Source organism: Magnolia sinica, chromosome 1, assembly GCF_029962835.1.
Source record: "Magnolia sinica isolate HGM2019 chromosome 1, MsV1, whole genome shotgun sequence".
NCBI classification, from domain to species: Eukaryota; Viridiplantae; Streptophyta; class Magnoliopsida; order Magnoliales; family Magnoliaceae; genus Magnolia; species Magnolia sinica.
In genome coordinates, this window is record NC_080573.1 from 72,792,032 (window position 1) to 72,807,026 (window position 14,995).

The following is a 14,995-nucleotide window of genomic DNA, read 5'->3' on the forward strand; positions in this document are numbered from 1 at the left end:
AAAACAAGTGCACATAATATGTTTTCTTTGTATACAATCCTTATCTATGCGTTGTTTAACTAAATTGATGCAAGTATATTCAAAGTTTATTAATATAATTTATAAATGTAAGAAAATGTGTGGAAAAAAGAAAAAGCAATACATTCAAAAGCAAAAGAAGAATCACTAGATCATGTTTGATTTTATGTTTGGACACAGATTGCAACCGATTTGCAAGAAATTGAGAAATTTTTATTTTTTCAATTTTCTGGAACTCAGCCAATCTCCTCCAAATCTCAAAATTGAAGCTTCCAATGCGTGATTTTTCATGGAAAAATGAAAAATCGTGGATTTGTAACAATTTGACACTAATTTAACATGATTAATAGGGGGGGAAAAAAGGATCAAAAAACAAAAATGCTCACTGGATCGAACATGTCGGATATATCCCACTATTTGTGCATTTCGTATCGCATAGGTGGGATACAAGATATATCGTGGGATATATCGGATGAGATTGTCGATACTTAAAACACTGCATATAAGTAGTAGAGGCTTGGATCCAATCTCTTCAATTCGTCACTTGTGATCCATATACATTCAAATAGGGCTCGTTCTTCCATTTCAGCAAGCATTGATTGAATTGGCCCCATCAAGCATCAGTAGTTTTCATGAGCAACACTTATTCAACTTCTTCCTTCTTTATTTTCATGAGTTGTTTATTCATATCGATAATGACTTTATCTTTCATGTTAGACACCTCGCTATGGTATTCAAACAAGTCTGCCACATTGAAAGTTGACAAGATATAAGTCATCTAGAAACTCAATCATATAGGCATTATCACCCAACTTCCTCTTAACTCAGCATGGACCAATCCTCTTCGACTTGAACTTGTTGTAAGTTCCCCTCGAAAACTTTACTTTGCGAAGAGAAACCATAACTACGTCACCTTCTTTATCTTTTCCCGTCAATATTCATTCACAGCTTCTCAATACCTGGTGTTGCTCTCTTCAATCTTCTTTTTCATCTGACCTTGTAAAAGCATCAACATCTTCACTCACTTAATCTCATACCGGTAAAGGTACTTAAGTACATGAGATGTGTACCTCTCCCATTTTTGATCTCAAATAAGAATTTTTCCAATGGTACGATTATTGGACTATTGTTGACAAACTCAACTTGGGGTACAACCAAGTCCCATTGAGATACGTAGTCACCTACGATACTCCTCAAGAGGTTACCAAAGCTCCTGTTGATTACTTTGGTCTGGTCGTCTGTTTGATAATAGCATGCGATAAAGATAGTCTCCAACCGCTTCCATAAAATGCCCCACAAACTTCGAATCGCAGTCCAAAATTATTATTTTTGGTACCTCATGAAACCACACAACTTCTGTGAGAATATGTTAGCGATATGTGCAACGTCCATCATCCCTTTGAATGATTTGAAGAGGGCTGATGGGGACATCACGCGCACACGCACGCCCCCTACGCACGTACGCAAGGAGGACCCCACCATCGATATAGATCAATGACAATGTCTAAGGAGGACTTCCTAACTAGAGGACTGCGTTTTGGTCCCTTAGAGTAGACCCGATCGTCATGTGAATCCCGCCATTGGTTCTCATGATCGTGGCCCACTATTCTAAGCGATCTAGTACTTTGAGTTTTGATTATTTTTGTTATTAGGAACATCATAGATGGTTTAGATTGCTTTGATTAGTTATTATTTATGGTTACTTCATATTTGAGTAATAGGTTGCGCACATGGCGCAAGTTTTGGAGTATAGGGTTTTATTATAAATAGACACCCCTTGTAAGTTTTTTTAATAGAAGATTAATAAAATTTCTGCATTTTTCTGCTCCTCTAAATTTCTAAGTTGTGGAGATCCAATTGGGTGTAAAACCTTCCATTCCTCGAAGGGCTGACTATCGTGGTGCGAAGCCACACCTTTCCCAATTCGCCCCCACCTTCAACCATCCATATTTCTCCTCCTACAATCATCTACACTTCAAATCCATCCTCTATTGTAGCAGTTTTTCTCTCTACAGCAGATTTCCAGAATCTGGCCCTGCAAGAGGGCTGAAACTTCGGCAAAGCACCACACACAGACCGTGCATCAGATCAGGCTAAAATTTGGAGGTTTTGTGGCCCACCCCTGTCCGACCAGGGCTAAGCTGGCCGTTTTCTGATTTGTAGGCCCCACACATGTGTGGGACACCTCCAACGCACGTGCATCTGGGCCTTCACCACTGTCCACGCGTGTGACGCATCTCTGGTTCGTCTCTCTCCTCTCTTTCACCCCTCTTTCACCCCAAATCCCTAACCCTAACCCTAAATTACTCAAATTCCCAATTTACGCCCTTTCTTCAACCTTTAGGTTCCCCAACTTGAAATCTGTGAACCCCTTAGATTGGGGAATTATTTTTGTGCATGTGTGGATGAATTTACCCTCCTCTGATTATTGTTTGGTCTATAATTTTGATTGATCCAGCCCTAGCTTGTGTAGGCCTAGGCCTTCATAAATTCCCCTTGATTGAATGCTTGAACTTTTGTGTAGGATATGGAATTTTGTGTAATTGTTTCTAAACTAACGTGATCTAAAGCCTAAAAATCTTGCACATCATATTTGAATTTCCATGTCCTGCATCAAGGGCCATCTTTAAAAAGAGCCCACCATAACAAAAAATTGAATCTACTTCCCTTTGAGTCTTAAGAAGTCCCAGAATGAAGTCCATAGAAATGTCCACCCATAGTGTGATTGGAACAGAAAGTGGCATATAAATGTTTGTATCTTGCATCTAACTTTTGGAGAACTAACACAGCGATATCGAGCTACGAATCGTTCAATATCATAGCCAATGTTGTATCCCTTCCAAAGTGTCCTCCTAGCCCTCCGTGTGACTCTAAAAGGATCTTCTCTCACAATGATTATTAGGGAATACGTAAGTGAGAACCCTAAAATAAATATCCTTGGTGTGAGATGAATTCACACTTTGGATCTCGGTCATCCACACATCTGTCGAGCACTTCACCAAAAATGGGGTCCTCTTGTATTGTTCTTTAATGCCTTGAATCTCACAACCTCATTCTTCAAGAATACATAAGTGAGAACCCTTAAATAAATATCCTTAGTGTGAGATGAATTCACATTTTGGATCTCGATCATCCACACATCTGTCGAGCACTTTGCTAAAAAGGGGGTTGTCTTGTATTGTTCTTTTAATGCCTTGAATCTCACGGCCTCCATAGCAAGTGTTGATAGTAGAACCACCCTCCTACTCAAAGCACATGTTGCTTTATTCTGACTTCCAACTTTGTAACACAAAAAGGAAAGTATATTCTTGTAGAAAAGCCATCCACTTCGCATGACCAACACTGGCTTCTTTTGGCCTCCTGAAGTTGAAATATCTCAACACCATATCATCCGAGTATAAAATGAATTCACAATGAATCAGGTAATGCCTCCAATGTCATAGCGCATGTACCATTGCATAGAACTCGAGATTATAGAGTACTTTCGTACATCGTTAAACTTCTCACAGAAAAAAGTGATCAGCTTTCCTTCCTAACTCAACACTGTGTCAATGCTAACATTTAAAGCATTTTCTACTTTAAGACTTTATTTAAGTCCGAAAGTACAATCACCAAAGCCTCTGTAAGTATCTTTTTTATGGTATTGAAGCTTTGGTTCATCACTTTAGTCCATTCAAACTTGCCTCCATGCATTCAATAGGTGGCAGGTGTAATAATCGTATGAAATTTTGAATAAATTTCTGATAAAATGTTAACAAACTGTGGAAAGAATGGACTTCCGAAAGGGTTCATGGGGTGAGCCTCCAAATGAACATTCCGCAGTGGCCTTGATCTTTTCCTAGTCAACCTTGATCCCTTTTGCAGACATAATATACCCCAAAAACACAACACTGTTGACAATGAGCACTTTCTCAAGTTAACAAATAGTGATTCCCACCATAGGACATCAAGTATTTGCCGTAAGTGATCAAGGTGAACAGATGAATCAGGACTAAAAACAAGAATATCATCGAAATAAACAATTTAGAAATTTACTAGAAAAGGATAGGGTACCTTTGTTATCAGCCTCAAGAAAGTACTCGGCACATTTGAAAGGCTAAATGGCATGATGAGCCATTCGTACAGCCTGTCTCAAGGCTTACATGAGGTCTTCCACTCGTCCCCAAGCCAGATACATATTTGATGATATCTGCTCCTTAGGTCGATCTTTGAAAAAACCTTCGCTCCATGCAGCATCTATAGCATATCATCCAAATGAGGAATAGAAAACTGGTACTTGATTTTAATCCAATTGATCGCACGACTGTCCACACACATCCTCTAAGATCCATCTTTCTTAGAGGTTACTAATGTAGGAATAACACATGATGACATCCTTTTGTAGCAATTTAGTAACTTGTTTGTGGAACTCGGCATGTTCGACTAGGCTCTTTCAATAATCCACAAGATGTAGACTCAAACCCGAGAGACTAAAATCTGTGGTGTTGAATGTTCTAGCTAGGAGTTCTTCAAACACCAAGTCTCCATATTCATGAAGGAGCTCTTGCATAGGAGGTAGAACATCTTACAGTTTTTGTTTTGTTTAACGACCAAGACGTAAATGATGCTAGTCTATTTGCCCTTCTCTTCAAACTTTTCTACACCAAGGAATTTCTGACCTCTTCTTTATCAGATTTGGGTGGTAGAAGATGTTTTATTGGGTGCAATGTGATATTAACAAAATGTGAAGGAATAGGTGTCAGCCCGAGTCAAATGAACCATATCTCAGTCCCACAACCAATGCAGGGAAAATGGGGGAAACATGCAGAAAATGGTGGGATTTTTCAGTGAAACTTCAGGAAATGCCTAAATACACATATTTGCATATTCAGGAATAAAAAATTTGCACAAAGAATGCATTAAATAATAAGTTCCCATCTAACAGGGCCCAAAAAGCATGCACTGCCATAAGAAACATTTTTTAGCTATAAAAAAACCAAAACATTTTTTATTTTCAAGATGGTTCTAACCTTCATTGGGTCATTTTCCACCACAAATCCTCCAACTAATTTAGCTATATGTGTTGTTATGCCGTCCACATACATTATTTTGATAATTTCAGTGCACATTTGTGTAATTTTCAGCCTTTCCTTAAAGAGAACTACTCCAGTGATTTTCAGAGCACAATAACTTATAGTGCTCCTAGTTGCATTGGGACACTTATAACGGTCCAATCCATTGATCTAGACTCTTCATTAGGTTCACTAACCCTTCATGGACTGTCTTGCAAATATCTTATGGTCTAACAAATCTTAGCCATTTTATCAATGACCTTTAGTATGGACGGTTGAAACCACTTATACAAAATAGGTCCAATCTGCAATTTTATCTTATTCCTTAGGCATATCATGAATTTCTTGTTGTTCTAAAAAGTTATTTTTCTAGGCAATCGCAATCATCCTATCATGGATTGGAAAATGGATGGCTATAGGAAAAAAGGCCAAATCAAGGATGGACTGGAGTATCCGATCAATGTGGTTTTTGCATGATAGTGAATGAAAAACTTGGACAGTTCAGATCGATCGATTGGACTGTCCAATATACTTTTGCAACTAGGGAATTGCAGTTACAGTGCTTTGAGAGCACTGGAGCATTTCTACACTTGAAACTCAAACTTTGGGGCCCATAGAGATGTACGTCACAAATCCACTCCTACCATCTGTTTTGAAAGACCACAATAGGACAGTATTCTAAAAGTCGGGCAAATCCAAAACTTAGGTGGTTAGCCATACCACAAAACATTGGGAACAGCAACATCCACCATTGAAACCTTCATAGAGCTGACCATGACATTTATATGCCATCCAAACCATTCATAGAATTATTACCACTCAAATAAACAGTAGGAACAAATACCATCTGATACAAAACTTCTGTCGCCGCCAGGTGTTCAATCCCCACTATTTCATGTGGTATGGCCCACCAGAGTTTTGGATCTGCTTGATTTTTAGAATCATGTCCTAAAGAGGTAGTGGGTGCCTCTCGGTAGCTAGAATTGAGAGTTTCTCTATGACAAGAGACTCCATCGATCGATGAACAGGGAGCCGAACAACCGAAGCAAGGGTAGCCAGGGCATCGGCTAACCTATTTTCATCTCTGGGAACGTGCTCGAACTCAATTTCTGTGAACCACTTGATCAGGTACTCAGCTAGTGCTGCAAGAAGTCCCCCTTTAGATTCGAGAAGATGTGGTTGGATCATGCCTCTTTGGCTACCATTGGTGGAGGAAGTGTGGAGAGTGCGGGTGAAAGGGACCCCGCTTTTCAGATTAGCCACAATGAGATCCCTTAAAGCTATTAGAATCTTGAACAGGGATTTTGAGAGTTAGGGCGTAGAAAAGAGGCCACTCTAGCTCTTAACTCTAATACCTAGCTTATCGAAGAGAAGCCTCTCAAAGGCCTATTCTCTTTAATAAAAGCTTGAGTTTAGAGAGTTAGATGATAGATGGTATTAGAGAGACCTTTTAAGTTTTTCTCTAGTCACGTCTATACTCTAACAATAAGACAAAACTCGCTTTTTAGAACGAGATGAAGAGACAAAAGTGGATGGCATCAGCTTGCGAATTTGTGGCACCGTAGTAGAATCATTACCAACGGCACGCTATGCGCCTAAGTGCGAAAAGAAACGGAGTGGATTTGTGACGTACATCTCTATGGCCCCACACAGGAGTCATACACAATCCACTCCAAGTTTCATAAAGGGAAGTTATTTGATACTCTAGTTGCATATGACACTTGATACCCAACACTTGAAAATGGTACGTGTGGAAAATTCTAACACAATCTAAACTATGTTTTCACTTCATCAAGGTCTGTGTAACCTAATCAAGAGGTTGGATGGCAAAAAAACCATTACAATGGCCCTAGGAAGTTTTTAATGGTGGGCATTTAATCACCACTGTTTCCTTTGGTGTGGCCCACCTGAGATGCAGATCTGCCTCATTTTTGGGCTCATCTAAAATTATCTTTCAAAATAAATGGACAGCATTGATAAAATATTCATCATCATGATGGCCCAAAAGAGCATGGACCCACCAATCCACAGATCCAAATAAGTCGCACACCCAGTGACTTCGTAGGAAGTGGATTGCACACCGCATAAATCAATACGCTTATCGTACTGAGTCAACTATGTGGGGCCCATCATGATTTATGCATTTTATCCACTCTGTCCATCCATTTTACCATACATTTTTAGGGCTTAATCCCAAAGATGAAGCGTATCCAATGCTAAGTGGACCACAACACAGGAAATAGTGTGAATTGAACGTCTACCATTGAAAAAATCTTAGGGGCCACAGAAGTTTTTGATTCGAGTCATTTTTGTATTTTATGTTCATCGATGTCTGTGCGATCTTATGAACAGCTTGGATGACAAATAAACATCACTGTGGGCCCTAGGAAGGTTTCAACGGTTCATTGTCCCCACTACTTTCTGTGGTGTGGTCCACTTGAGCATTGGATCTGCCTCATTTTTGGGCTAATGACCGAAAAGGATCTCGCCAAATGGATGCACCATGTGGATATAACACATACATCATGGTGGGGTCATGGAACTTGGTGACATCCATATGCCACTGGGGTTGACACCCGCACACCATGCAAATCCACTCCCATAAAAGACCTTCAAAAAGCCATTTTTGAAACAAAAGAGGGTTCCAAACGGGAACCCTCAAAAACATAAATTCCCAAAAAAAAAAATCTCCAAATCCCTCATCTTTAGCATATTCTTTGCCGAAATCATTTTTAGTTTGAATTTTTTTATCTATTTGAAGAAAAAAATAGAAAATAGAGATTAGATGGCACTTACGATGCACTGATGGATCAATTGGGCCACTGCTACTTCCGATCAACAATCCTCTTCTACAATTGGCCCACCGCCACTTCCTATTAGTGATCCTCTTCTACAGGCACTAAAATCCGCAAGTTTCCCCTTTTTTCCCTTTTTTTCGATATTTTGCGTATTTACGCAATGCCCCGATTTACCGGCCCTTTTATCGTCGAAAAGGGGTTGTTGGCTACAGTTATCCCGTGACAGGGTAGGTAGCTACAGTGATTTCTTGCCAACAACTTAATTTTTCAAAAAAAAAAAAATCGATACAATCGTCGGTGATATTAGGAAGATAAATGAAAAAAGCGAGTTTCGGTGTCGCAACTCCGGCAACACCAATAATATTGGCAATAATATCAATTTTCACCAATAATGAGAGCACTAGTTCCAGTTACCCACATTAAAAGCACGTAAAAGAAGTGCCGTTGGGCATAGTACACCACCCATAACCACCTCCCCTTACATTAGGGCTTGACTTCATTGTTGGACATTGGCCCATTGCCCCTCTACCTATGGTTGCCTTATGTGGAAAGTTAGCATGTTACCCAATATTGACGATGGTCTCCATACAACATCAAATCGTCTCTCAAGTCCCCAATTAATTATCTCTTCGACTTTTAATGCAAATGCATGCATCGAACATCTTAAATACATCTTTGAAAGCCAATTCATCTTTCGGTCTTCATACTCACAAAAACCTGCCCTCAATTTCAACATATGGACTTCCTCAATATATTCATTTATTGATTTATTCCCTCACATAAATTGTGACATCTTTGATAAAAGGTCATGCGCATAAGTTGCGGGTAAGAACTTCCTACTTCTTTTTCATCTTTTCCCAAGAATTTACTCTCTCCTTACCTTAACAGATTTGTTCGTTTTGGAGATCGTCCCACTATGATAACGCATGACTGAAAAACTTCATAGCTACTAACTTAACCTTCAGATTGTCCGCAATTTCCTTGTACTCGGACACCTTTTCCACCTTACTTAGCCAACCGATAAAGTCGTCAACATGGAATGGACCATGAAATTCTGGAATTTCTACCTCAACTCCAAGCTATTTGTCACATTCACAAGCTAGGGCAGCCTGTCATTGGTCAGCACCAAAATGGGAACCTCCCCTATATGTCCACATGCTCCAATTTTGGTCTTTGAATTCCCTCCATGCCAGAGCTCTCCCACTTGATAAGTGAGATTGCCTACCATTATGCAACCCGATTATTGAGTCTACGAGATCTCGACATCTGAATGGCAAAAAAAAAAAAAAAATGGACAAGAGTACACCCACATTGACTAGGGAGGGAGAAATAACTAGATTGATATCAAACTTCTCCTAAAATACTTGAGAAAACTCACAACTTTGAAATTTTGAAATGACTATCTCCTACATCCTTTTATAGGCCTTAAATGAATCTTTAATGAAAATCCTCCCAACTATTAGATTTATTTCAAATCAATCTAATCTACCTAAGATGGCAACAAGCCTAATAATAGTGGGGGAAAAAAAAAACAAAAACAAAAACAAAAATTTGAAAATTAATCCTCAAAATCTTCAATCACATCTTTAACTCAGCCCCCATATCTCTAACACATCTTTAAATCAGCCCCCATATCTACCACAAATAGTAAATTACAGTTTTTTACATTCATGCCCTAAATCTATCAATAAACAATCCAAAATCAACACATGTTGGGCACTTTGGTGGGCCGTGAGCTTGCATCATGACCTCTCCTCATGAAGCTGATTATTGATGCAGTCACCACAGGTATTGTCCACGACCACCACACTTAAAGCAATTGTTGGTCGACCGCCCTTGCGTTACTGCAACAGAATTTCCCTTTGCATCATTGTTTCAGGGAAGAGGATTGGAAGTGAATTGGGCGGAGTTCTGACCACTTTTGTAATCCTGAGGTAAGTTAGTGCAGGGCACGAATGGTTATGGGCATGAAGTGGAGCCACTAGTAGTAGGGCAGGTGGATGCATAGCCCCCACCTTGAGGGTTACCGTGCCTTATCGCCAACTTCTAGTCCTATACTTTTCAAGTCATTTGATACGCCTCGTTTACGTTGTTGAGCCGAACGATTACCAACTCTCTTTGAATCTCGAACCGTTGCCCATTACAATAATGTGCCACTTGTTGTCTTCCAGTTTCTGTTAAGCGGCACCGAATGACTAAGTCATAATAACGTTGTGTGTACTCCTTCACAATCATATTGTCTTGTCGAAGCATGAGGAGCTCTTGAAAAGAGGTCGTCTCGTAATCTAGGAGCAGAAACCTTGGCTTTATTCTTGCTTTCATTTCCTCCTGATTGCTTACAGGAGGAAGGCCACACCATTGTAGATCTTCGATGGTGTACTATCAGTCTTGAGTTAAGCGTTTAAATTTTAAGGTAGCAAAACGCAACTTGACAACTTCCATTTCGTACCAACGAAAATATCGCTTCATTGACTTTAGCCAGTCATTAAACACTTTGGGATCCAAATTACCATCATAATTTGGAATATCAATCTTAACATGCTTGGCAAGATTCAAAGTGTGAATATTCCTTCCTCGTTTGGGATAAATTGGATGATCCCGTTGGAGATTGTTCATCCATCTGGCTCTCGGTTGGGCATAGTGATGTTGTTGGGCCCCGTAGCCAGACTCATATTCTTCTTCTTAGAAATTATCATTCCGACCAAGATGCCTTAGTCAACATTTCCAAACTCCAATTCTCTAACAAGGTCATCCATAGATGTTTGGCGGTCTGGATTGATTCCCTTGTTTCATTTTCGAGAACAATAATACGTCCTTCCAAAGTATTCATTCTGGTTGTGGAACGGGCCTCTAGGTCATCCTCCCGTTTTGTGATCAAATCGATCACTTGTTGCAAGGTTGTGACAGTTTCATCTTGAGGTTTTGCGGCCATCTCAAGATTGTAAATCGTCCCTCTTCTAGTGCGGTGCATAAGACAACGGGCTTTGGCAAAGCATACAAGAAATTTTTTTTCCTTCTTCTTCTCTTTTTTTACTCTTCTTCTTCTTCTTCTTCTTTCTTCTTCTTCTTCTTTTCTTTCTTTCTTTCTTTCTTCTTCTTCTTTCTTTTTTTTCATAGAGTTAGGGTTTGGTGATTTTGAGATGGGGGGGAAAAAAAAAAGGAAAGAAAAGAATATGAAAGATGACGAATGGATGAAGGGGAAAGATGAAAGGATAGATTGAGATGTAAAAAATTACCTTCTAATTTTCCCAAGAGCGGAACTTGCTCCGATACCAATTTGATGCAAACCCGAAAGGGAAAGCAAATAAATTAATAAGAAAAGAAAGAGACTGCAAGAAAAGACCTAACAATCCTCTAGCCGAATGCTAGAGATCACAAATGCAATAATGTGAGCAAGTTCAACAGTCCTCCAGTCTAGAACTAGAGACCACTCTCCCTCCCTTCAACAGCCATCATAGAGAAAATAAGAGAATTTCATAAAGAGAATATTAATCAGCTTGTTTTATTCCATAGGCCATAGGTCCTATTTATATTCAACCTTACAATCTGTAATAAAGGTTATGGAATCTAAAAATCTGCAAAAACAGCAAAGCACTTATATAACAAAGAATTCTAATTAAGAAAATGACTAAAATAAGACGATACTTAGATAAGAAAATATTTAAAGTCATTCCCTGCAATAAAGATATGAAAGAAACGGCAGATTTTCTCATCTAGAGATTTGAAAGAAATAGGTAGTGATGGGCTAAAAAAGGAAGGTGGTCCTTTTCTTGTACACTAGTGCGGAGCGTGCATGTGTGGGATGTGGGACAATTGCATCAACATGTCTACACAATAAAACCTGTTCATCACACAAGCTCCACTATGGAAAGAATCGGATACATAAAAGAAGAACATATTCAGCATATGACATTCTAGTCTCAGCTTACATACAACAGTAGGGCCGACCTGATGAGCTGGTTGACTAATTCATTCAATTTCCTAGTGCAACATTTTTAGTTGCAAGATCACAAGCTCCAATCAAAGGAATACCAATAAAATTTGATATAGTATCCAAGAAAACGAAAGAGTAATAAGGTCCGGGGATGATCACTATAGTCAAGAGGACAATCATCAAATCATCCAAGCCAGAATTACCTTCGCAATGCAAGATCAAACACTATAGTCAGAGGATAATCGATTCCATTCAATCGTACAACGAATATCAAATCATCATTGTTCAGCCAAATCATCAACAAGAACGTGTAAGAACACATCACGGATAGTATAAACCTTAGATAACAAGCCCAGAACAAGAGAATTAACAGGAATAGAAGGTTTTCCTTGCCTTCTCAGCAAGAATCCAGCCCCAAAAGCAGCAGATCCATAGCAGAAAGAGATTTTCGAGGATATCTCTGTCGGCGGATGATGATTAGAGATGGAAAGAAACCCTTCGTCAGAAACCCTAGATCGGGAGAGGGAGGGAAAGGGCAAGGAAGCAACGGCGACAATGGCCATGGCGAATTTTCTGCCTCTTGCTCCTGTCTGAAATGCTTTGGTCTTTGTTTTTTTCGAGTGGCGTCACTGAAGATGATGATGGTCTTTTATACCCATTGTTCGTCCAGTTCCGGAAGGCCTACGTGGCACATGGTGGATGCCACGTCAGAACGCAGTTCATTGAGCGGGACGCCGATTAGCCACTGACAGGTTGAGCAGCGTGAGTCGCTACCAGAAATGTACACGAACCGAGTTAGCTCGGTTAACTCGACTGGACTCAACTTGAAAAAGTTTGAATCAACTCAGTTTGTGTAACGTCTCGAAAAAATCTGTACAAAGACTCCATTACCACTTTAGACAGAAATCATTAAGGAACAAATCCTTTAAAAATTAGTCAAGGATTAGCTAAGTGCTAAACTAGATTATCTGTAGAATTAGCACTAGTCACTTCAAATATGATCTGTAAGAACTAAAACGAGTAGAACCGTTAACGCTATATTACCTAAAAACTTAGGATCTATCTCAAAACACAGTTGCTCTCAGGAGCATCATGAAACCTCGTATCGGACCTGGACCGCACGTCGAAAGTCCGATTACCCCAAAACTATACAGTTATGACCGCAATACTGAACTTGACAACCACATCAGAAATCAAGTCCTAATAGTACCCAGAAACGCATAACTTGAGCCCGGAGCGAAGTGTGTGAGAAATGCGAATATCTTTAGGAAATGAACTGAAACTTAAGTGAATTGAGTCGTTCGCTTGTAGGCCGATTAAGGATTCAGACCGTCGGAATCTGACTCAATTACACCCTCGGATCAAGAAAAATTTGCAACACAGGTCAGTGTACTTGTGACCCTGATCGAGTACCGGTGACCGTTGAACTGAAACTGGTCCCCCGCGGTCGATCCACTGATCCGATCAGGCCGAGATCTTAGTCTGACCTAGATCTAACGTCAGGAAGCTTAAGTCCGACCGAATGTGGAAAAAGGGCCTCCAGAACAACTTCGTTGGACCGAAACAACCAACTTTTGGCTATAACCTAAGAATACCATGGCCCTGAGGTCATTCCCATCAGTTATGGGCCTATATAAGAGCCTTAAACCCTCTCTCTCCCTTCACATACGATTTTGCAACCCTATGAGAAAGAAGAGAGCAAAGAGAGAAGGAAAGAGAGAGAAAGTGTGAGAGGAAGTGGGAGATTGTTCTTGGGATCTTTCCCTGCCGCTCCACGTGTTGTACCACCTCATCTATATCGCTATTTCGACGATTTCGACTCCGTTCGTAGGTAAGAAATCCTAACACTAATTTGTTTTAGGGATACAAGTAGGGTAAATGCTGAAGTAGCTAACATATTTCATGTTATAGGTTGTCGTTGTGCCGTAAGCGAGGCCTTATTGTTTAAACTTAGTTCGTTACGAGTCTACCGGCGAAAGGTGCGGACTATATATGTTTAGGTTATGGTTTTTAAGGCTTTCAATGTCAGTAATGATTTATGACTGGCTTGATTGCTATCACATGTGCTTAGATACAAGGGTTTTCGTGTATTATGTATATATATATATATATATATATATATATATATATATATATATATATATATATATATATATATAAACTATGTTGATTTATAATGCATTTCATGTGTTTGTTGAAATGTGTGAACGAATATAGAATTGTGATTTATGCTTGCCATGTTTATTGACTGAGAATTCATGATTGTTGTACGTATGGTGAACCCTTTGTAAAGGGATTTGCTATGATACCTGTTATAACTACCTTACTACATGTATATAATATGTGTAGCCTAAGTGTTTGATAAAATGCCTGAATGTGAAAATGCTTATTTAAATGCATGTAATAAGGGTGTTGGGATATGATTCTTAATTCCCTTAACTATGGTTATAGTATCCTTTATACAACCTATCTTACTACTATGTGTTGTATTGATGAAATGTCTATGTATGATAATATGTGTAATATGTGTTTGTTAAATTGCTCAAGTAAGATTCATACCTGATTTCAGTTGTCACATGCCGTTTTGGATTACTATATGTGAATGCTATTATTAGAATGTGATTCGGGCTACGATGTAGTCTAGGCAATCGGTAATTGTCTGTGAACGGTGGTTGAACTGCTTAACCACGACAGTCATGTCCGATGAATCCGAGTCGTACGCTACTTGTCGGCAGTGGTTAAGCCACGCGGAGTGCTTACGCGCTCCATGTCGATTGGTTCGACGTATGCTCATACCAGTCGAGCTTGTCAAGCAACCTGGTTGACCCGATGTATGTTCACCATGTATGGATGCTATTGTTTGAATCTAAGGTACCAACTTACAAGTGCAAAACCCGTTTAACCTTGGTACCTCGATCCGCTAAGACTCATGAGCCGGGCATAGTGGTATGGGACACCGCGGTCGTGTTGTCGGCCTACGCTGGGGCGACAAGCCTCCCGGTAGTGTCCAGTGAGCAACCTAGACTCGTGAGCTGAATACGGTGTTATAGGACACTGTATTCGAGCTGTCGGGCTATAATCAGGTGACGAGCCCGTAGTGACCTCGAGTATACACTAGAAACTACGTTGAGGTGACGAGCTTTTTCGTAGTAAACTAGAGTATAAACCAGGCCTACGCTGACAGTGACGAGCCT

At 39.8% G+C, this 14,995-nt stretch overlaps 1 protein-coding gene across 3 annotated transcripts in view; it reads right to left on the reverse strand.

The window, feature by feature from the left end:
* The window catches only part of LOC131250933 (ACT domain-containing protein ACR12), a 47,857-nt gene extending 35,423 nt beyond the window's left edge, over positions 1-12,434 (reverse strand). For 2 of the 3 annotated variants that reach the window (XM_058251342.1, XM_058251351.1), the window contains exon 1: positions 12,195-12,434. In XM_058251342.1, the coding sequence (XP_058107325.1) occupies positions 12,195-12,364 (170 nt within the window). In that variant the 5' untranslated portion in view covers positions 12,365-12,434. The remainder of the gene's footprint in view (positions 1-12,194) is intronic. The other variant, XM_058251337.1, reaches the window with a different exon arrangement.
* Between the last annotated feature and the right edge of the window lie 2,561 nt (positions 12,435-14,995).